Below are 23,079 nucleotides of genomic sequence, written 5' to 3'. Positions count from 1 at the left end.
GCTGTGCACCCTGAGGAAACCAAAGAGGAAATAGAGGTGCTAAGTAATTGAAGCATTATTAACTGCTGTTGCCCTCCAGCCATTGAGGATGCGAAAGCATTTCTCTTTTTCAGCATTCGAATCTAGTGATTTGCTATGTAATATTGCCAGAAAGAGTGTATTGTTGTGTGTCCGTGTGTATGATTGGAGCCTTGCAAATATCTTTCAATTAGCAAAATAGAGCTGCTGCCACCAATAATGAGACCATGTGTCCAGAGAGGGATGAATTGTGGAGCCAAGTTCTTTTGCCTCTGAGACTGTCCTAATATGGACCAGTAGCTCAGAGGAGAAAGCTAGAACATGCAACATCCAAGTCAGTCCTTTGGAGTTGCAATGCACTGGGGAGTTTGATCAGTGGTCACAGTCAGGGGTTGTGTTCATTAGGGCACGCAACAGAAAACATTTTAAAATGTTTGGCAACAGAGAATGAAAATGACTGATTCTGAATGGACCCTTCCAGAAGTCCCTTCCAGTTTCAGTCCTTTCTCTTTCCCTCTTCAGGCCATGGCGATAATGGTGACTCCATGGTCATGTCCCATGAGATGGGCCATACGTGCAGCCAGCATCAGCAGCAGGCCTGCGGTCACCTCCAGGCTGAAGGAGAGACAGGCCAAACCCAACGACCAGCCATAGGACACATGGACGCTGGCCAGAATCTCAGGTTCCAACAGCTCCCGAGCCCGTTGGCAGTAGTTGACGTAAACGCTCAACCCGGAAAGGGTGAAGAGACCTGGATGGATACAGACAGATAGTCAAAGTTTGGCCGGGATTCAATCAAAGGCACATTATAGAGCAGCACACTAGACAGCTGACAATGCACTTTTTAAAGTTAATTCACGTTTTTGCCATCATCTGCAGTATTTACCATGAATGCGATCTCCGCCAAAAGCTGCCTAGTTCGCTGCTCTAGAACGTGCATTGGATTGAATCCAAGTTACTCAAATACAGTGAATGATCAAGTACTTCCTTCATTGTTCTAATTATAGATTGACTCTTGGGAGTTTCCGGATTTGATATGTATTTATCATTTATCATGATTATGTTGGATGCATAACAAAGCATTGGAGAAGATCTGAGGTCCCTCCCCTCGGACCATCTCTTCCAATAGGTTTCAAGAGGAGGTGAGGTGAGAGGATTGTGGGAAAAGACATTTGAGATCTGCTAGAGGTATTAGCACACAGCTGTCATGCAACAAAATGTACAAGGTTATTGATAAGAGAATTATCTAATAAAGGTAAATGAATCAATAAACCATGATGAATTATTAGTCATACAGCATGGTTAATGAATAATCAATGTAATGATCAATGTAGTGATCGATTAGTCCGATTAGTCCCAGAAAATCTAGTAGAGGCTGTAGAGGGAAATAAATGTGTGTGAGTATTTAGTGGGCCCAAGAGGGCAGGAGCCAGATGGTAAAGGGAGTAAAACTTCAAGGGGTTCCTAACCTTGAGGGAAAGGAACAGGCTGAGCTAGATAGTGATAAACAGTGTGGGAAGTCAATGGGGGATGCAGGTCACCAACAGTTTGTGTGTAAATGCATGTGCGTAAGTAAGCAAGAACTATAAAATGACTGTTTTGTTATCCTGACCTCAGAACGTTCTCTGAATAAAGCTACAGAAACCTTTTGCAGAAAGCTGAGTCCTTGCCTAATTATTTAACCCATTGTCTTACAAACCTTGGGCATTAGTCAAGGCAAATTGATTATTGATTATTATCATCAAGATATCAAATTATTCTAACAGTTATCTAGTCTTGACCTCAGAGTTGTAATTATCAGTATTCTGACCTTCTGGTCAGTGCATTCAACTAAGGTTGGTAAGAAAACCACATACCGCAGTCATAGTAAGTGTGACGGATATCACTGTGCTTACTTAGCTAAACCACTTCATCCCTAACAAGCTCAGCTCAAGACTAGAACCCTGGACCACTGCCTCACAAACACACCTGACCGCCTTCCTTGATAACGTCTTAGCCAACTACACTAGTGAACAGCTATAAATTCAGCAGCATGGCTAGATGCACTTCAAGCTGGGGAGTGAGGTTACAAATCCCCATCTGTTACTACAGTATAAGACCTGTTATAGCTGTGAGGGCAAAAGCAAATGATTCATGAGACAATCTCTCGACCGCTGAGCTAATATCTCAGACATCTCAACACTCAATTCCACAGTATACCCACAGTCTAGTTGTTTTCCCATAAACAAAAGACAAACAGGCACTATGACAACCGCAGGCTTTGTTCGTTGTTTCCTCCATTTTCCAATGGAGACCACCGAGGTCAGGATTACCATCATAGAGCTATCTTGTTCAAGCTTGTTGTCCACAGAAACCCACTACTACTATCCATGGAATTCAACCTATTTACCCAATCCGTTTTTAACTATACCCTGTGAGGTATAATACATAATTGATGCATTTAGTTAAAGTATAACGATCTGATGGAGATGATGTAATCCCAGCTAGATGGGCTTTTCACGCTGTGTCAACATTATTATAATCTAGTTATGAGGAAAATGTTTGCAAACATCTCAACGTCCTCTCAATCTCTCTGTCAGTGTCCCAAATGGCATCCTATTCCCTATATAGTGCACTACTTTTTGACAAGGACCAATAGACCTCTGGTCAAAAGTAGTGTACTATGTAGGGAATAGGGTGCCTTCTGGTACACAGTCTGTATACATCCTCATCATGTTCTTTATCTTCAGTTCAAATCAAATCAAACTTTATTTGTCACATGTGCCGAATACAGCAAGTGTAGACCTTACCGTTGTTGGATTCGACATTTTGAACATTGAGATATAAAATAAATGATAGAGAAGAAGCATAGAATATCTGTAGAAAGACAGATAGCTGTGGAATGTGTTGGAATGTGTTGGGGACGGGAGCAGAGCACCGTGTTGATACAGGAAAGACAGATGGACATCTATGGATTAGATGAAGGAGGGGTTGAGGTCAGGAGGTGAGGACAGGTCACCTGAAGGGAGTAATAAGGGTTTGGGATCTTGTTACTCTTTTCCTGTTAAACCGTAAGATATAAAGATTGGAGAGAAGGAGGAGTGTCTTAACTGGGATATATATATCTGGATGGGAGAAGTGTTGGGTTGTCTGAATCCAGCTGTACAGAACCTTTGGGAAGAATTAAACTTGGTTAAAGCTTCTCTAGTGTCCGTGAGTTATTTACTCTGGAAAATAAGAACCTAACACCATGAAATGCTTACTTACAAGCCCTTAACCAACAGTGCAGTTCAAGAAGAGTTAAGAAAATATTTACCAAATATACTAAAGTAAAAAATAATTAAAAGTAACACAATAAAATAACAATAACGTGGCTATACACAGGGGGTACCGGTACTGAGTCATAGTGCGGGGGTACAGGTTAGAGGTCATTTGTACATGTAGGTAGGGGTGAAGTGACTATGCATAGATAATAAACAGTGAGTAGCAGAAGTGTACAAAACAAATGGGGGGGGGGTCAACGTAAATAGTCTGGTGGCCATTTGATTAATTGTTCAGCAGTCTTATGGCTGGGGGTAGAAGCTGTTAAGGAGCCTTTTAGTCCTAGACTTGGCGCTCCGGTACTGCTTGCCGTACAGTAGCAGAGAGAACAGTCTATGACTTGGGTGACTGGAGTCTCTGCCAATTTTTTGGGCTTTCCTCTGACACCGCCTATTATAGAGGTCCTGGATGGCTGGAAGCTTGGCCCCAGTGATGTACTGGGCCGTACGCACTACCCTCTGTAGCGCCTTATGGTCAAATGCCGAGAAGTTGCCATACCAGGCAGTGATGCAACTGGTCAGGATGCTCTCGATGGTGCAGCTGTAAATGCAATACATGAAACAACTAGTCCAATGTCATAATGACTTTAACACACAGACAAAATAGCATTTACACACGAACAAAGAACAGACATTCAAGGGGTACAAAAAGCTAGAATGATTGTCCATTTACAAACATCTGTGCCCCTTATTAGAAAAGCCTGGCTTTTTAAATGCCCATCTAAATTCCAGACTTGATCTAATTTCACGCTCAGCTCATAGCCCTAATTACCTGGACTATGAGCTGAATAATCAAGTAGAGGGAGGTGTTTTCTGAAAACGTCTAACTTTACAACAGATCATAACCTGAACATGTCACAAGGTGTTAAAGGGGCAATCCGTGATTGGTACATCCATGATTTTGACTTTTTTATTTTTCAAAAGTATTTGTATCGTTTTTTTCCACAGTTACAGTGCAAACAGTAGTTGAATTATAATACACATACAAAATACATACAAATACAACATGGAAACAAAAAGATTTTTGTATTTATGATAGACTGTATAGACATTGATGAACTTACCTCATATAGCTCTCTTATAGTCTATGTTCACTCTACCTTTTCTTTATTTATTTTTATTTAACCTACTTGAATATAATATATGTCAACTTTGTGTAAACTGTCTGTCTCTAGCAGCACCATATCACCAAGTACAATTTTGAGCATGTGAATCTAAATGTGCCTGGCGAATTAAGGTGATTCTGATTCTGACCTACACTCGATCCCCCCGATGTCAACAACTACAGACCAGTATTCCTTCTTTCTTTTCTCTCCAAACCTCTTGAGCGTGCTGTCCTTGGCCAGCTCTCTTGCTATCTCTCTCAGAATGACCTTCTTGATCCAAATCAGTCAGGTTTCAAGACTGGTCATTCAACTGAGACTGCTCTTCTCTGTGTCACGGAGGCTCTCCGCACTGCTAAAGCTAACTCTCTCTCCTCTGCTCTCATCCTTCTAGACCTATCTGCTGCCTTTGATACTGTGAACCATCTGATCCTCCTCTCCACCCTTTCCGAGTTGGGCATCTCCGGCGCGGCTCACTCTTGGATTGCGTCCTACCTGACAGGTCGCTCCTACCAGGTGGCGTGGTGAGAATCTGTCTCCGCACCACGTGCTCTCACCACTGGTGTCTCCCAGGGCTCAGTTCTAGGCCCTCTCATATTCTCGCTATACACCAAGTCACTTGGCTCTGTCATATCCTCACATGGTCTCTCCTATCATTGCTACGCAGACGACACACAATTAATCTTCTCCTTTCCCCCTTCTGATAACCAGGTGGCGAATCGCATCTCTGCATGTCTGGCAGACATATCAGTGTGGATGATGGATCACCACCTCAAGCTGAACCTCGGCAAGACGGAGCTGCTCTTCCTCCATGATCTCGCCATCACGGTTGACTCCATTGTGTCCTCCTCCCAGAGCGCTAAGAGCCTTGGCGTGACCCTGGACAACACCCTGTCGTTCTCCGCTAACATCAAGGCGGTGACCCGATCCTGTAGGTTCATGCTCTACAACATTCGCAGAGTACGACCCTGCCTTACACAGGAAGCGGCGCAGGTCCTAATCCAGGCACTTGTCATCTCCCGTCTGGATTACTGCAACTCGCTGTTGGCTGGGCTCCCTGCCTGTGCCATTAAACCCCTACAACTCATCCAGAACGCCGCAGCCCGTCTGGTGTTCAACCTTCCCTTGTTCTCTCAGGTTCACCCCGCTCCTCCGCACACTCCACTGGCTTCCAGTTGAAGCTCGCATCTGCTACAAGACCATGGTGCTTGCCTACGGAGCTGTGAGGGGAACGGCACCTCCGTACCTTCAGACTCTGATCCGTCCCTACACCCAAACAAGGGCACTGCGTTCATCCACCTCTGGCCTGCTGGCCCCCCTACCTCTGCAGAAGCTCAGTTCGTGCTCAGCCCAGTCAAAACTGTTCGCTGCTCTGGCACTCCAATGGTGGAACAAGCTCCCTCATGACACCAGGACAGCGGAGTCAATCACCACCTTCCGGAGACACCTGAAACCCCTGAAACCCCACCTCTTTAAGGAATACCTGGGATAGGATAAAGTAATCTTTCTATTTTATTGAAGCGTAATTAGATTTAGATTTAGACATGACACTTCTCAAGATTCAAACTCTTCAGATTACGAAAAACATTAGATATACTTAGATATACTTGTCAAATAGATATACTTGTCAGTCACAAGAGAATGTCATGGCCCTGAGGGAGAAGTCTGACACACAGAAACATGAGCTTGCCTGTGTGTCCCTAACAGATGTAAGCCTGTCTGTTTATCCGTAATAAACCTCAAGGGTCATTGCAGAGATCCGAGTGCTTCTTTTTCTTTGATTCTGGGAAAGTCATTATGTGAAGTGTCCTCACTGTCCTGGGGGTAATGTTAAATGTATATTTACAGTGCCTTCAGAAAGTATTTACACCCTTTTACTGTTTCCAAATTTTGTTATGTTGCAGCCTGAATTTAAAATTGATTAATTTGAGATTTTTGCTCACTGGCCTACACACAATACCCCATAATTTCAAAATGGAAATATGTTTTTCTACATGTTTACCAATTAATTAAAAATGAAAAGCTTAAATGTATTCAGTCAATAAGTATTCAACCCCTTTGTTATGGCAAGCCTAAATACGTTCTGAAGTAAAAATGTTCTTTAGAAGTCACATAATAAGTTCCATGGACTCACTCTGTGTGCAATAAGGGTGTTTAACATGAATTTCAAACACAGCTTCAACTACAAAGACCACAGAGATTTTCCAATCCCTAGCAAACTAGGACACCTATTGGTAGATGGATAAAAAATACACTTTGGATGGTGTATCAATGCACTCAGTCATTACAAAGATACAGGCTTCCTTCCTAACTCAGTTGCCAGAGAGGAAGGAAACCGTTCTGGGATTTCACCATGAGGCCAATGGTGACATTAAAACAGTTGCATAGTTTAATGGCTGTGATAGGAGAAAACTGAGAATTGATCAACAACATTGTAGTTACTTCACAATACTAACCTAATTGACAGAGTGAAAAGACGGAAGCATGTACAGAATAAATACAAGGCACTAAAGTAAATGCTGCAAAAAATGTGCCCAAGCAATTAACTTTTTGTCCTGAATGCAAAGTGCTATGTTTGGGACAAATCCAATACAACACATTACTGAGTACCACTCTCCATATTTTAAAGCATAGTGGTGGTTGCATCATGTTATGGGTATGCTTGTAATTGCTTAGGACTGGGGAGTTTTTCAGGATAAAAAGAAACAGGATGGAGCTAAGTGCAGGAACAATCCTAGAGGAAAACCTGGTCAAGTCTGCTTTCCACCACACTGGGAGATGAATACCCCTTTCAGCAGAACAATAACCTAAAACGTGAGGAGAAATCTACACTGGAGTTGCTTACCAAGAAGATAGTGAATGTTCATGTTCATGTGGCCGAGTTACAGTTTTGACTCATATCTTAAAAAAAAAAAAGTCACCTTTATTTAACCAGGTAGGCTAGTTGAGAACAAGTTCTCATTTGCAACTGCGACCTGGCCAAGATAAAGCAAAGCAGTTCGACACATACAACAACACAGAGTTTCACATGGAATAAACAAACATACAATCAATAATATAGTAGAAAAATCTATATACAGCATGTGCAAATGAGGTAGGATAAGAGAGGTAAGGCAATAAATAGGCCATGGTGGCGAAGTAATTACAATATAGCTATTAAACACTGGAATGGTAGGATGTGCAGAAGATGAATGTGCAAGTAGAGATACTAGGGTGCAAAGGAGCAAGATAAATAAATAAATACAGTATGGGGATGAGGTAGATTGGATGGGCTATTTACAGATGAGCTATGTACAGGTGCAGTGATCTGTGAGTTGCTCTGACAGCTGGTGCTTAAAGCTAGTGAGGGAGGTAAGAGTCTCCAGCTTCAGAGATTCCAGTCATTGGCAGCAGAGAACTGGAAGGAGAGGCGGCCAAAGGAAGAATTGGCTTTGGGGGTGACCAGTGAGATATGCCTGCTGGAGCGCGTGCTAGGGGTGGGTGCTGCTATGGTGACCAGTGACCTGAGATAAGGTGGGGCTTTACCTAGCAGAGACTTGTAGATGACCTGGAGCCAATGGGTTTGGCGATGAGTATGAAGCGAGGGCCAGCCAACAAGAGCATACAGGTCGCAGTGGTGGGTAGTATATGGGGCTTTGGTGACAAAACGGATGGCACTGTGATAGACTGCATCCAATTTGTTGAGTAGAGTGTTGGAGGTTATTTTGTAAATGACATTGCCGAAGTCGAGGATCGGTAGGATGGTCCGTTTTACGAGGGTATGTTTGGCAGCATGAGTGAAGGATGCTTTGTTGCGAAATAGGAAGCTGATTCTAGATTTAATTTTGGATTGGAGATGTTTAATGCGAGTCTGGAAGGAGAGTTTACAGTCTAACCAGACACCTAGGTATTTGTAGTTGTCCACATATTCTAAGTCAGACCCGTCCAGAGTAGTGATGCTGGACGGGCGGGCAGGTTGCGGGCAGCAATCGGTTGAAGAGCATGCATTTAGTTTTACTTGCATTTAAGAGCACTTGGAGGCCACGGAAGGAGAGTTGTATGGCATTGAAGCTTGAAAATGAAAATGAAAAAATAAAATGAAAATGGTTGTCTAGCAATGATCAACAACCAATTTGACAGATCTTGAAGATTTTTTTAAATATAATTTCCTTGTGGGTAAGAGTGTTTGTGGGTTTTAGACACCGTTTCATTGTGGGTAAGAGTGTTTGTGGGTTTTAGACACTGTTTCATTGTGGGTAAGAGTATTTGTAGCACACCTCAAAAGTTTGTCACAAACGTTCCCATGAGAGACTGGACAGACACAAAAACATACAAGACCAAAGATCTGATTGATTGGAAACAATGTCTTGTAATGTATGTGTTTGGGCATGTTAGCCAATGACCAGGACCTATGGTAATAATCATTTGTGACTGAGAAAAGCAACAACTCCATGTCCTGAGGGTGATGTTCTCACGTCCATACTAGCACAACACTTACAATGGATGCCCAATACATTGCGTCATAGTTCATGAACTATGAATACTAAGTGGGAAGCTAGTGTGGATATTAGAACAGAGACATATCTGGCTCTAGAACAAATCTAGCTCTAGAACTGACTCTAAAACGTATCTGTCTCTAGAACAGATCTAGCTCTAGAACTGACTCTAGAACAGATCTGACTAGAATAGATCCAGCTCTAGAACTGACTCTAAAACATATCTGGCTCTAGAACAGATCTAGCTCTAGAACTGACTCTAAAACATATCTGTCTCTAGAACAGATCTAGCTCTAGAACTGACTCTAGAACAGATCTGACTAGAATAGATCCAGCTCTAGAACTGACTCTAAAACATATCTGGCTCTAGAACAGATCTAGCTCTAGAACTGACTCTAAAACATATCTGACTCTAGAACAGATCTAGCTCTAGAACTGACTCTAGAACAGATCTGACTAGAATAGATCCAGCTCTAGAACTGACTCTAAAACATATCTGGCTCTAGAACAGATCTAGCTCTAGAACTGACTCTAAAACATATCTGTCTCTAGAACAGATCTAGCTCTAGAACTGACTCTAAAACAGATCTGACTAGAATAGATCCAGCTCTAGAACGGACTCTAAAACATATCTGGCTCTAGAACAGATCTAGCTCTAGAACTAACTCTCGAACAGATCTGGCTCTAGATCACTTCTAATGTCCAGTGTCCTCTGTTCTAATATGCACCCTAGCTTCCCACTGAGCCAGACTGTTTTAGGGTCTGTTGGGAGACTGGCATAATGAGAATTTGAGTAAAGTCAGATGTGAGCACAGGTGTGGGCTCAGGAGATGGTAGGGCTATTACTACGGTAAACAGGACGGAGATAACTACAGTACGTGGTGCTCATACTGAACAGCCTCTCCCTCTGGAGGACGGGAGGTTGTTGTGGTGGACACCGTAGCCACAAGCAGGAAAACAAATGTTGATTGATGTACACTGAAAAACAAATCCACATGTATATCCACAATGGGCAACCAGTTTTCCCCTGCAGGTAGACTCCTGCATGGACAATAACAACACGTTAGGCCTGCAAATGAAGACTAATGTGTCACATTAAGTGCCTCTGTAGCTTCTATTTCAGCTGTGGATTGTTGTTACTGGTTTCAAAGGGGATTATAATTGTTTTAGTGATAAAAAATAAAAACAGCTACCGAATCTCAGAGGAACAAACAGAAGGAGAGAGGTACACTATGAGTGAACAGCCTCTGTGTTTTATAGTCTTGGAATACAGTACCCGCTTCAAATTGGGACACATTTACCATACTGTACGTAAAATGTATCCACGCATGACTGTAAGTCGCTTTGGATAAAAGTGTCTGCTAAATGGCATATATTGTCATATTATTATATTAATATATTATATACACTGCTCAAAAAAATAAAGGGAACACTTAAACAACACAATGTAACTCCAAGTCAATCACACTTCTGTGAAATCAAACTGTCCACTTAGGAAGCAACACTGATTGACAATAAATTTCACATGCTGTTGTGCAAATGGAATAGACAACAGTTGGAAATTATAGGCAATTAGCAAGACACCCCCAATAAAGGAGTGGTTCTGCAGGTGGGGACCACAGACCACTTCTCAGTTCCTATGCTTCCTGGCTGATGTTTTGGTCACTTTTGAATGCTGGCGGTGCTTTCACTCTAGTGGTACCATGAGACGGAGTCTACAACCCACACAAGTGGCTCAGGTAGTGCAGCTCATCCAGGATGGCACATCAATGCGAGCTGTGGCAAGAAGGTTTGCTGTGACTGTCAGCGTAGTGTCCAGAGCATGGAGGCGCTGCCAGGAGACAGGCCAGTACATCAGGAGACGTGGAGGAGGCCGTAGGAGGGCAACAACCCAGCAGCAGGACCGCTACCTCCGCCTTTGTGCAAGGAGGAGCAGGAGAAGCACTGCCAGAGCCCTGCAAAATGACCTCCAGCAGGCCACAAATGTACATGTGTCTGCTCAAATGGTCAGAAACAGACTCCATGAGGGTGGTATGAGGGCCCGACGTCCACAGGTGGAGGTTGTGCTTACAGCCCAACACCGTGCAGGACGTTTGGCATTTGCCAGAGAACACCAAGATTGGCAAATTCGCCACTGGCGCCCTGTGCTCTTCACAGATGAAAGCAGGTTCACACTGAGCACGTGACAGACGTGACAGAGTCTGGAGACGCCGTGGAGAACGTTCTGCTGCCTGCAACATCCTCCAGCATGACCGGTTTGGTGGTGGGTCAGTCATGGTGTGGGGTGGCATTTCTTTGGGGGGCCGCACAGCCCTCCATGTGCTCGCCAGAGGTAGCCTGACTGCCATTAGGTACCGAGATGAGATCCTCAGACCCCTTGTGAGACCATATGCTGGTGCGGTTGGCCCTGGGTTCCTCATAATGCAAGACAATGCTAGACCTCATGTGGCTGGAGTGTGTCAGCAGTTCCTGCAAGAGGAAGGCATTGATGCTATGGACTGGCCTGCCCGTTCCCCAGACCTGAATCCAATTGAGCACATCTGGGACATCATGTCTCGCTCCATCCACCAACGCCACGTTGCACCACAGACTGTCCAGGAGTTGGCGGATGCTTTAGTCCAGGTCTGGGAGGAGATCCCTCAGGAGACCATCCGCCACCTCATCAGGAGCATGCCCAGGCATTGTAGGGAGGTCATACAGGCACGTGGAGGCCACACACACTACTGAGCCTCATTTTGACTTGTTTTAAGGACATTACATCAAAGTTGGATCAGCCTGTAGTGTGGTTTTCCACTTTAATTTTGAGTGTGAGTCGAAATCCAGACCTCCATGGGTTGATAAATTGGATTTCCATTTATTATTTTTGTGTGATATTGTTGTCAGCACATTCAACTATGTAAAGAAAAAAGTATTTAATAAGATTATTTCTTTCATTCAGATCTAGGATGTGTTGTTTAAGTGTTCCCTTTATTTTTTTGAGCAGTATATTATATTATGACCCTGCCTTTCTCTAGCTTGTCATTACTTCCCACTCTAAAGCCAAATGTAGGAATTTTCAGAAAGCTCGGTCCTCAAGCTCAATTAAACCTATTTAATCTATTTCCTTTTGCATGGATACTCTTCATTCACCTTCTCCACATTGACAGCCTTAAAATAGGCCCAGTGCAGGTGTTACGGATGTCACATTGCTTTCATAGCGAGTACCACTTCCCCTTGATTCGTTCCAACGGTTTGAGCCACCCGGGGATACCAAATGGATGGCTCCAACCACCACATTTCAAACTCTGTTACTTAGGCAGAGCCATTAGCTACTGTGGTGGTGATGCAGTGTTCCTTTCATCCCATTAACCAGCTGCTTACCTCCATTTAATGGTAGGCTGGTAGGGCTTTTCAGGGGTGTTCTTATAGCCGCCGTACTCTTAGCTACCTATAATAATGTCCAGGTGTGACCCAAGAGTTACCTAGATACAAAGATATAGATTCCATTTTACAAAGCTGTAATTGGAATGGGTGCTTTAGAGGAAATTATCATCCCAATATAAGGAGGAGGATTTCAACAGTTATTACTATCCCAGAGTAAACATCTTCCTTTTTAGTTTGCATGCTTCATCCACAAGTATGATGTTCCACTTGAACCAGGATTAAATTATATTCCTTTAGGTTTGTGGCATTCAGCTAATCTTATAAATTATGTGACGGATTTTGTGTTTACTGGTTTACTACTGCTGGCTGCTCTCCAGCTGAACTATGGACAAGCTAGCCTACAGCAATAATTACGGAACCTGCCAGACTTCTCAAGGAAACTGTTCCTCAGAGTGAGGTGGGGGACATTTGTCAATGGTCTATGTTCCTTATAGACTGGTGTCGAAGATAGAACTCCGTTGGAGCTGTCAAATTAAAAGTTGAGAAGGAGAAAGGGTAGTCTATATAGAAATAATGTTAAAGTCAAATCAATGAAATAATGAGGATTTTTCTCATCCTAACTGAGGTGTAGATTACATCTCACATTCCAGTGTTGGAACTTGTAAACAAGGCTCCAGGGATTGTCTTAATGCTAAAGTGAATCTGATTGAATAGAGCTATACCTCCTACCACGTAGAAGACATAAACATCCATCCCATTCATGGCATCTATATTAGGACATTGTCAGTTGTCTGTCCAAACTCCCTCAGTTGTCTGTCCAAACTCCCTCAGTTGTTAGACCAAACTCCCTCAGTTGTCAGACCAAACTCCCTCAGTTGTCAGACCAAACTCCCTCAGTTGTTAGACCAAACTCCCTCAGTTGTCTGACCAAACTCCCTCAGTTGTCAGACCAAACTCCCTCAGTTGTCAGACCAAACTCCCTCAGTTGACAGACCAAACTCCCTCAGTTGTCAGACCAAACTCCCTCAGTTGACAGACCAAACTCCCTCAGTTGTCAGACCAAACTCCCTCAGTTGACAGACCAAACTCCCTCAGTTGTCAGACCAAACTCCCTCAGTTGTCAGACCAAACTCCCTCAGTTGTCTGACCAAACTCCCTCAGTTGTGAGAGTAGAGTAGTACTGTATTGCTCCCTATTTGGGAAATTGTTTTACCAGTCAACATCATCAATACATAACAATGACAAACATATGATCAAAAACACACATTAAGACAGATATGAAGGCACCTGCACCTTAGTAGCCATAAAAGATACAATCCAATTCAAGGAGTTACGAAATGTTGTTGTTTATCCTCCTCTGGGGAAACAAGCACCAACAACATGAATAATAAGAAGACATCGTAAATCAGTTAATCATTGAAAAGCCTCATGGCTGTGGGTAAGAATGATCGTCTAAACCTCTCTGTGGAGCTTCTGGGCAGGATGAACCTGCTACTGAAGCTGCTCCTGTGCTTCATACCCTGCTGTAGAGTGGGTGGGTGGCATTGTCCATGATCATGTGTCTTAGCTTGCAGCATTTTTATGAACCTGCTAGCCCAAACTATGTCAGTAGTTCAAACTATCTCAGTAGTTCGAATATGGATCCTGTAGATAGAATAAGCCCTTCTAATTTAGCTTGCTGATATCATTGAATTAAGCAGGACAAAAAAAACATGCCTTGGCAAGGTATGGTGTCATGCATTGGAATTTGGATTGACAACAGTCAGCATCGTTATGTCTGTGACACCAATGTAGACCTATCGAATGTTATATTCTAGGATCAAATCAATTGTTGTCGTACACAGTTTATCAGATGTTATAGTGGTTCTAATGAAATCCTTGTTTTACTGGCTCCTAACAGAGGAGCAAAAATGTCAAACAAGTACACAAATAATAATAAAACACTGGGAACAAGAAATCATGAATGTTAGGACTAATCTAGTTAAATCATGAATGTTAGGACTAATCTAGTTAATGATGAATGTTAGGACTAATCTAGTGAAATGATGAATGTTAGGACTAATCTAGTTAAATGATGAATGTTAGGACTAATCTAGTTAAATGATGAATGTTAGGACTAATGTAGTTAAATCATGAATGTTAGGACTAATCTAGTTAAATCATGAATGTTAGGACTAATCTAGTTAAATTATGAATATTAGGACTAATCTAGTTAAATGATGAATGTTAGGACTAATCTAGTTAAATCATGAATGTTAGGACTAATCTAGTTAAATCATGAATGTTAGGACTAATCTAGTTAAATTATGAATGTTAGGACTAATCTAGTTAAATCATGAATGTTAGGACTAATCTAGTTAAATCATGAATGTTAGGACTAATCTAGTTAAATTATGAATATTAGGACTAATCTAGTTAAATGATGAATGTTAGGACTAATCTAGTTAAATTATGAATGTTAGGACTAATCTAGTTAAATTATGAATGTTAGGACTAATCTAGTTAATGATGAATGTTAGGACTAATCTAGTTAAATTATGAATGTTAGGACTAATCTAGTTAATGATGAATGTTAGGACTAATCTAGTTAAATGATGAATGTTAGGACTAATCTAGTTAAATCATGAATGTTAGGACTAATCTAGTTAAATTATGAATGTTAGGACTAATCTAAGTAAAAATCATGAATGTTAGGACAAATCTAGTTAATGATGAATGTTAGGACTAATCTAGTTAAATTATGAATGTTAGGATTAATCTAGTTAATGATGAATGTTAGGACTAATCTAGTTAAATTATGAATGTTAGGACTAATCTAAGTAATAAATCATGAATGTTAGGACTAATCTAGTTAATGATGAATGTTAGGACTAATCTAGTTAAATTCTGAATGTTAGGACTAATCTAAGTAATAAATCATGAATGTTAGGACTAATCTAGTTAACAACCCAAATAACACTATCGTTAATCCAAACGTAATCTATGAGTATATACACAAAAATATATATGAATAATGATATGTACAGCAGCAGATATATTACAGTGAGCTCTGTTGAGAATCCAGTGTATTAATAAACAGTGTAGCAGTACATGGGACAGCAGCCTTGTCTGTGTGTGTGTGTGTGTGTGTGTGTGTGTGTGTGTGTGTGTGTCTGTGAGTGTGTGTATGTGCGTGTGTTTGTGAGTATGGGCGTACGCATGTGTGTGAGTACAGGAGTCTGTGTGTGTATGAGGTGTGTGTCTGTGTGAGTTTTTGTGTGTGCGTGTGTTTTGTTTGAGTGAGTCTATCTTTGTCTCAAGTACAAGGTGTGCACATCCAGTACAAAAACAGAACAGATGGATCTCTGTACTGTCTGTAATATTGGACGGGTAGGAGAAAAATACTGGAAAATATAGTGCTTTGTGTTTTCATCACAACATTCATTCAAACCAGCCTGCTGCCTGAAGACCAGAGTGAAAAATAAGTAGCACTCGGAAGGCCTAGTTCAAACAGGCCCAGACTAAGTAATAGCATAGCCCAGTAGAACTCCAAAGGCCTAGTTCAAACAGGCCCAGACTAAGTGATACCATAGCCCAGTATAACTCCGAAGGCCTAGTTCAAACAGGCCCAGACTAAGTGATACCATAGCCCAGTAGAACTCTGAAGGCCTAGTTCAAACAGGCCCAGACTAAGTGATACCATAGCCCAGTAGAACTCCGAAGGCCTAGTTCAAACAGGCCCAGACTAAGTAATACCATAGCCCAGTAGAACTCTGAAGGCCTAGTTCAAACAGGCCCAGACTAAGTGATACCATAGCCCAGTAGAACTCCGAAGGCCTAGTTCAAACAGGCCCAGACCAAGTAATACCATAGCCCAGTAGAACTCCGAAGGCCTAGTTCAAACAGGCCCAGACTAAGTAATAGCACAGCCCAGTAGAACTCCGAAGGCCTAGTTCAAACAGGCCCAGACTAAGTGATACCATAGCCCAGTAGAACTCCGAAGGCCTAGTTCAAACAGGCCCAGACTAAGTAATAGCATAGCCCAGTAGAACTCTGAAGGCCTAGTTCAAACAGGCCCAGACTAAGTAATAGCACAGGAAAACAAATATCGGAAAAGCAGACATAAAAACAAGGTTGCTTATCAACTGTGTGGAAAGCCACCAAGTAGGCTCTAATATCCTGGTTCAATCAGGCCAAAACCACCAAGTAGACTCTAGTATCCTGGTTCAATCAGGCCAAAACCACCAAGTACACTCTAATATCCTGGTTCAATCAGGTCAAAACAGCCAAGTAGACTCTAATATCCTGGTTCAATCAGGCAAAAACAGACAAGTAGCCTCTAATATCCTGGTTCAATCAGGCCAAAACCACCAAGTACACTCTAATATCCTGGTTCAATCAGGTCAAAACATCCAAGTAGACTCTGATATCCTGGTTCAATCAGGTCAAAACAGCCAAGTAGACTCTAATATCCTGGTTCAATCAGGTCAAAACCACCAAGTAGACTCTAATATCCTGGTTCAATCAGGTCAAAACAGCCCAGAAGACTCTGATATCCTGGTTCAATCATGCCAAAACAGCCAAGTAGCCTCTGATATACTGGTTCAATCATGCCAAAACCACCAAGTAGACTCTAATATCCTGGTTCAATCAGGTCAAAACAAACAAGTAGACTCTGATATCCTGGTTCAATCAGGTCAAAACAGCCAAGTAGACTCTAATATCCTGGTTCAATCAGGTCAAAACCACCAAGTAGACTCTAATATCCTGGTTCAATCAGGTCAAAACAGCTCAGAAGACTCTGATATCCTGCTGCAATCAGGCCAAAACAGCCAAGTAGCCTCTGATAGCCTGGTTCAATCATGCCAAAATAGCCAAGTAGACTCTGATATCCTGTTTCAATCATGCCAAAACAGCCAAGTAGCCTCTGATATCCTGGTTCAATCATGCCAAAACCACCAAGCAGACTGTAATATCCTGGTTCAATCAAGTCAAAACCACCAAGTAGACTCTAATATCCTGGTTCAATCAGGTCAAAACCACCAAGTAGACTCTAATATCCTGGTTCAATCAGGCCAAAACCACCAAGTAGACTTTGATATCCTGGTTCAATCAGGTCAAAACCACCAAGTAGACTCTGATATCCTGGTTCAATCAGGTCAAAACCACCAAGTAGACTATAATATCCTGGTTCAATCAGGTCAAAACCACCAAGTAGATTATAATATCCTGGTTCAATCAGGTCAAAACCACTAAGTAGACTCTAATATCCTGGTTCAATCAGGCCAAAACCACCAAGTAGACTTTGATATCCTGGTTCAATCAGGTCAAAACCACCAAGTAGACTCTAATATCCTGGTTCAATCAGGTCAAAACAGCCCAGAAGACTCTAATATCCTGGTTCAATCAGGTCAAAACAGCCAAGTAGACTCTGATAGCCTGGTTCAATCATGCCAAAATAGCCAAGTAGACTCTGATATCCTGTTTCAATCATGCCAAAACAGCCAAGTAGCCTCTGATATCCTGGTTCAATCATGCCAAAACCACCAAGCAGACTGTAATATCCTGGTTCAATCAAGTCAAAACCACCAAGTAGACTCTAATATCCTGGTTCAATCAGGCAAAAACAGACAAGTAGCCTCTAATATCCTGGTTCACTCAGGCCAAAACCACCAAGTAGACTCTAATATCCTGGTTCAATCAGGTCAAAACATCCAAGTAGACTCTGATATCCTGGTTCAATCAGGTCAAAACAGCCAAGTAGACTCTAATATCCTGGTTCAATCAGGTCAAAACCACCAAGTAGTCTATAATATCCTGGTTCAATCAGGTCAAAACAGCCCAGAAGACTCTGATATCCTGGTTCAATCATGCCAAAACAGCCAAGTAGCCTCTGATATCCTGGTTCAATCATGCGAAAACCACCAAGTAGACTCTAATATCCTGGTTCAATCAGGTCAAAACAAACAAGTAGACTCTGATATCCTGGTTCAATCAGGTCAAAACAGCCAAGTAGACTCTAATATCCTGGTTCAATCAGGTCAAAACCACCAAGTAGACTCTAATATCCTGGTTCAATCAGGTCAAAACAGCCCAGAAGACTCTAATATCCTGGTTCAATCAGGTCAAAGCATCCCAGAAGACTCAGATATCCTGGTTCAATCAGGTCAAAATAGCCAAGTAGACTCTGATATCCTGTTTCAATCATGCCAAAACAGCCAAGTAGCCTCTGATATCCTGGTTCAATCATGCCAAAACCACCAAGCAGACTGTAATATCCTGGTTCAATCAAGTCAAAACCACCAAGTAGTCTCTAATATCCTGGTTCAATCAGGCAAAAACAGACAAGTAGCCTCTAATATCCTGGTTCAATCAGGCCAAAACCACCAAGTAGACTCTAATATCCTGGTTCAATCAGGTCAAAACATCCAAGTAGACTCTGATATCCTGGTTCAATCAGGTCAAAACAGCCAAGTAGAGTCTAATATCCTGGTTCAATCAGGTCAAAACCACCAAGTAGTCTATAATATCCTGGTTCAATCAGGTCAAAACAGCCCAGAAGACTCTGATATCCTGGTTCAATCATGCCAAAACAGCCAAGTAGCCTCTGATATCCTGGTTCAATCATGCGAAAACCACCAAGTAGACTCTAATATCCTGGTTCAATCAGGTCAAAACAAACAAGTAGACTCTGATATCCTGGTTCAATCAGGTCAAAACAGCCAAGTAGACTCTAATATCCTGGTTCAATCAGGTCAAAACCACCAAGTAGACTCTAATATCCTGGTTCAATCAGGTCAAAACAGCCCAGAAGACTCTAATATCCGGGTTCAATCAGGTCAAAGCATCCCAGAAGACTCAGATATCCTGGTTCAATCAGGTCAAAACAGCCCAGAAGAATCTGATATCCTGCTGCAATCAGGCCAAAACAGCCAAGTAGCCTCTGATAGCCTGGTTCAATCATGCCAAAATAGCCAAGTAGACTCTGATATCCTGTTTCAATCATGCCAAAACAGCCAAGTAGCCTCTGATATCCTGGTTCAATCATGCCAAAACCACCAAGCAGACTGTAATATCCTGGTTCAATCAAGTCAAAACCACCAAGTAGACTCTAATATCCTGGTTCAATCAGGTCAAAACCACCAAGTAGACTCTAATATCCTGGTTCAATCAGGCCAAAACCACCAAGTAGACTTTGATATCCTGGTTCAATCAGGTCAAAACCACCAAGTAGACTCTGATATCCTGGTTCAATCAGGTCAAAACCACCAAGTAGACTCTAATATCCTGGTTCAATCAGGTCAAAACCACCAAGTAGACTCTAATATCCTGGTTCAATCAGGTCAAAACCACTAAGTAGACTCTAATATCCTGGTTCAATCAGGCCAAAACCACCAAGTAGACTTTGATATCCTGGTTCAATCAGGTCAAAACCACCAAGTAGACTCTAATATCCTGGTTCAATCAGGTCAAAACAGCCCAGAAGACTCTAATATCCTGGTTCAATCAGGTCAAAACAGCCAAGTAGACTCTAATATCCTGGTTCAATCAGGTCAAAACCACCAAGTAGACTCTAATATCCTGGTTCAATCAGGTCAAAACAGCCCAGAAGACTCTAATATCCTGGTTCAATCAGATCAAAACAGCCCAGAAGACTCTAATATCCTGGTTCAATCAGGTCAAAACAGCCAAGTAGACTATAATATCCTGGTTCAATCAGGTCAAAACCACAAAGTAGTCTCTAATATCCTGGTTCAATCAGGCCAAAACAGACCAGAAGACTAATATCCTGGCTCAATCAGGTCAAAACAGCCCAGAAGACTCTGATATCCTGGTTCAATCAGGTCAAAACAGCCCAGAAGACTGATATCCTGGTTCAATCAGGTCAAAACCACCAAGTAGACTCTAATATCCTGGTTCAATCAGGTCAAAACCACTAAGTAGACTCTAATATCCTTGTTCAATCAGGCCAAAACCACCAAGTAGACTTTGATATCCTGGTTCAATCAGGTCAAAACCACCAAGTAGACTCTAATATCCTGGTTCAATCAGGTCAAAACAGCCCAGAAGACTCTAATATCCTGGTTCAATCAGGTCAAAACAGCCAAGTAGGCTCTGATAGCCTGGTTCAATCATGCCAAAATAGCCAAGTAGACTCTGATATCCTGTTTCAATCATGCCAAAACAGCCAAGTAGCCTCTGATATCCTGGTTCAATCATGCCAAAACCACCAAGCAGACTGTAATATCCTGGTTCAATCAAGTCAAAAGCACCAAGTAGACTCTAATATCCTGGTTCAATCAGGCAAAAACAGACAAGTAGCCTCTAATATCCTGGTTCAATCAGGCCAAAACCACCAAGTAGACTCTAATATCCTGGTTCAATCAGGTCAAAACATCCAAGTAGACTCTGATATCCTGGTTCAATCAGGTCAAAACAGCCAAGTAGTCTCTAATATCCTGGTTCAATCAGGTCAAAACCACCAAGTAGTCTATAATATCCTGGTTCAATCATGCCAAAACAGCCAAGTAGCCTCTGATATCCTGGTTCAATCATGCGAAAACCACCAAGTAGACTCTAATATCCTGGTTCAATCAGGTCAAAACAAACAAGTAGACTCTGATATCCTGGTTCAATCAGGTCAAAACAGCCAAGTAGACTCTAATATCCTGGTTCAATCAGGTCAAAACCACCAAGTAGACTCTAATATCGTGGTTCAATCAGGTCAAAACAGCCCAGAAGACTCTAATATCCTGGTTCAATCAGGTCAAAGCATCCCAGAAGACTCAGATATCCTGGTTCAATCAGGTCAAAACAGCCCAGAAGAATCTGATATCCTGCTGCAATCAGGCCAAAACAGCCAAGTAGCCTCTGATAGCCTGGTTCAATCATGCCAAAATAGCCAAGTAGACTCTGATATCCTGTTTCAATCATGCCAAAACAGCCAAGTAGCCTCTGATATCCTGGTTCAATCATGCCAAAACCACCAAGCAGACTGTAATATCCTGGTTCAATCAAGTCAAAACCACCAAGTAGTCTCTAATATCCTGGTTCAATCAGGCAAAAACAGACAAGTAGCCTCTAATATCCTGGTTCAATCAGGCCAAAACCACCAAGTAGACTCTAATATCCTGGTTCAATCAGGTCAAAACATCCAAGTAGACTCTGATATCCTGGTTCAATCAGGTCAAAACAGCCAAGTAGACTCTAATATCCTGGTTCAATCAGGTCAAAACCACCAAGTAGTCTATAATATCCTGGTTCAATCAGGTCAAAACAGCCCAGAAGACTCTGATATCCTGGTTCAATCATGCCAAAACAGCCAAGTAGCCTCTGATATCCTGGTTCAATCATGCGAAAACCACCAAGTAGACTCTAATATCCTGGTTCAATCAGGTCAAAACAAACAAGTAGACTCTGATATCCTGGTTCAATCAGGTCAACACAGCCAAGTAGACTCTAATATCCTGGTTCAATCAGGTCAAAACCACCAAGTAGACTCTAATATCCTGGTTCAATCAGGTCAAAACAGCCCAGAAGACTCTAATATCCTGGTTCAATCAGGTCAAAGCATCCCAGAAGACTCAGATATCCTGGTTCAATCAGGTCAAAACAGCCCAGAAGAATCTGATATCCTGCTGCAATCAGGCCAAAACAGCCAAGTAGCCTCTGATAGCCTGGTTCAATCATGCCAAAATAGCCAAGTAGACTCTGATATCCTGTTTCAATCATGCCAAAACAGCCAAGTAGCCTCTGATATCCTGGTTCAATCATGCCAAAACCACCAAGCAGACTGTAATATCCTGGTTCAATCAAGTCAAAACCACCAAGTAGACTCTAATATCCTGGTTCAATCAGGTCAAAAGAACCAAGTAGACTCTAATATCCTGGTTCAATCAGGCCAAAACCACCAAGTAGACTTTGATATCCTGGTTCAATCAGGTCAAAACCACCAAGTAGACTCTGATATCCTGGTTCAATCAGGTCAAAACCACCAAGTAGACTCTAATATCCTGGTTCAATCAGGTCAAAACCACCAAGTAGACTCTAATATCCTGGTTCAATCAGGTCAAAACCACTAAGTAGACTCTAATATCCTGGTTCAATCAGGCCAAAACCACCAAGTAGACTGATATCCTGGTTCAATCAGGTCAAAACCACCAAGTAGATTCTAATATCCTGGTTCAATCAGGTCAAAACAGCCCAGAAGACTCTAATATCCTGGTTCAATCAGGTCAAAACAGCCAAGTAGACTCTAATATCCTGGTTCAATCAGGTCAAAACCACCAAGTAGACTCTAATATCCTGGTTCAATCAGGTCAAAACAGCCCAGAAGACTCTAATATCCTGGTTCAATCAGATCAAAACAGCCCAGAAGACTCTAATATCCTGGTTCAATCAGGTCAAAACAGCCAAGTAGACAATAATATCCTGGTTCAATCAGGTCAAAACCACCAAGTAGTCTCTAATATCCTGGTTCAATCAGGCCAAAACAGACCAGAAGACTAATATCCTGGCTCAATCAGGTCAAAACAGCCCAGAAGACTCTGATATCCTGGTTCAATCAGGTCAAAACAGCCCAGAAGACTGATATCCTGGTTCAATCAGGTCAAAACAGCCCAGAAGACTCTGATATCCTGGTTCAATCAGGTCAAAACATCCCAGAAGACTCTGATATCCTGGTTCAATCAGGTCAAAACAGCCCAGAAGACTCTGATATCCTGGTTCAATCAGGTCAAAACAGCCCAGAAGACTCTAATATCCTGGTTCAATCAGGTCAAAACAGCCCAGAAGACTCTAATATCCTGGTTCAATCAGGTCAAAACAGCCAAGTAGACTCTA

At 42.1% G+C, this 23,079-nt stretch overlaps 1 protein-coding gene across 1 annotated transcript in view; it reads right to left on the bottom strand.

Moving 5' to 3' along the window:
- Positions 1-391: 391 nt before the first annotated feature.
- LOC106591327 (transmembrane protein 235) overlaps positions 392-23,079 on the bottom strand; it is a 61,514-nt gene continuing 38,826 nt past the window's right edge. The window contains exon 4 of the mRNA XM_045719826.2: positions 392-769. Coding sequence (XP_045575782.1) covers positions 537-769 — 233 coding nt within the window. The 3' untranslated portion in view covers positions 392-536. The remainder of the gene's footprint in view (positions 770-23,079) is intronic.

The sequence above is a fragment of the Salmo salar genome, chromosome 06 (genome assembly GCF_965601325.2).
Source record: "Salmo salar chromosome 06, fSalSal1, whole genome shotgun sequence".
NCBI lineage: Eukaryota > Metazoa > Chordata > Actinopteri > Salmoniformes > Salmonidae > Salmo > Salmo salar.
This window is presented reverse-complemented; position numbering and strand designations above follow the sequence as displayed.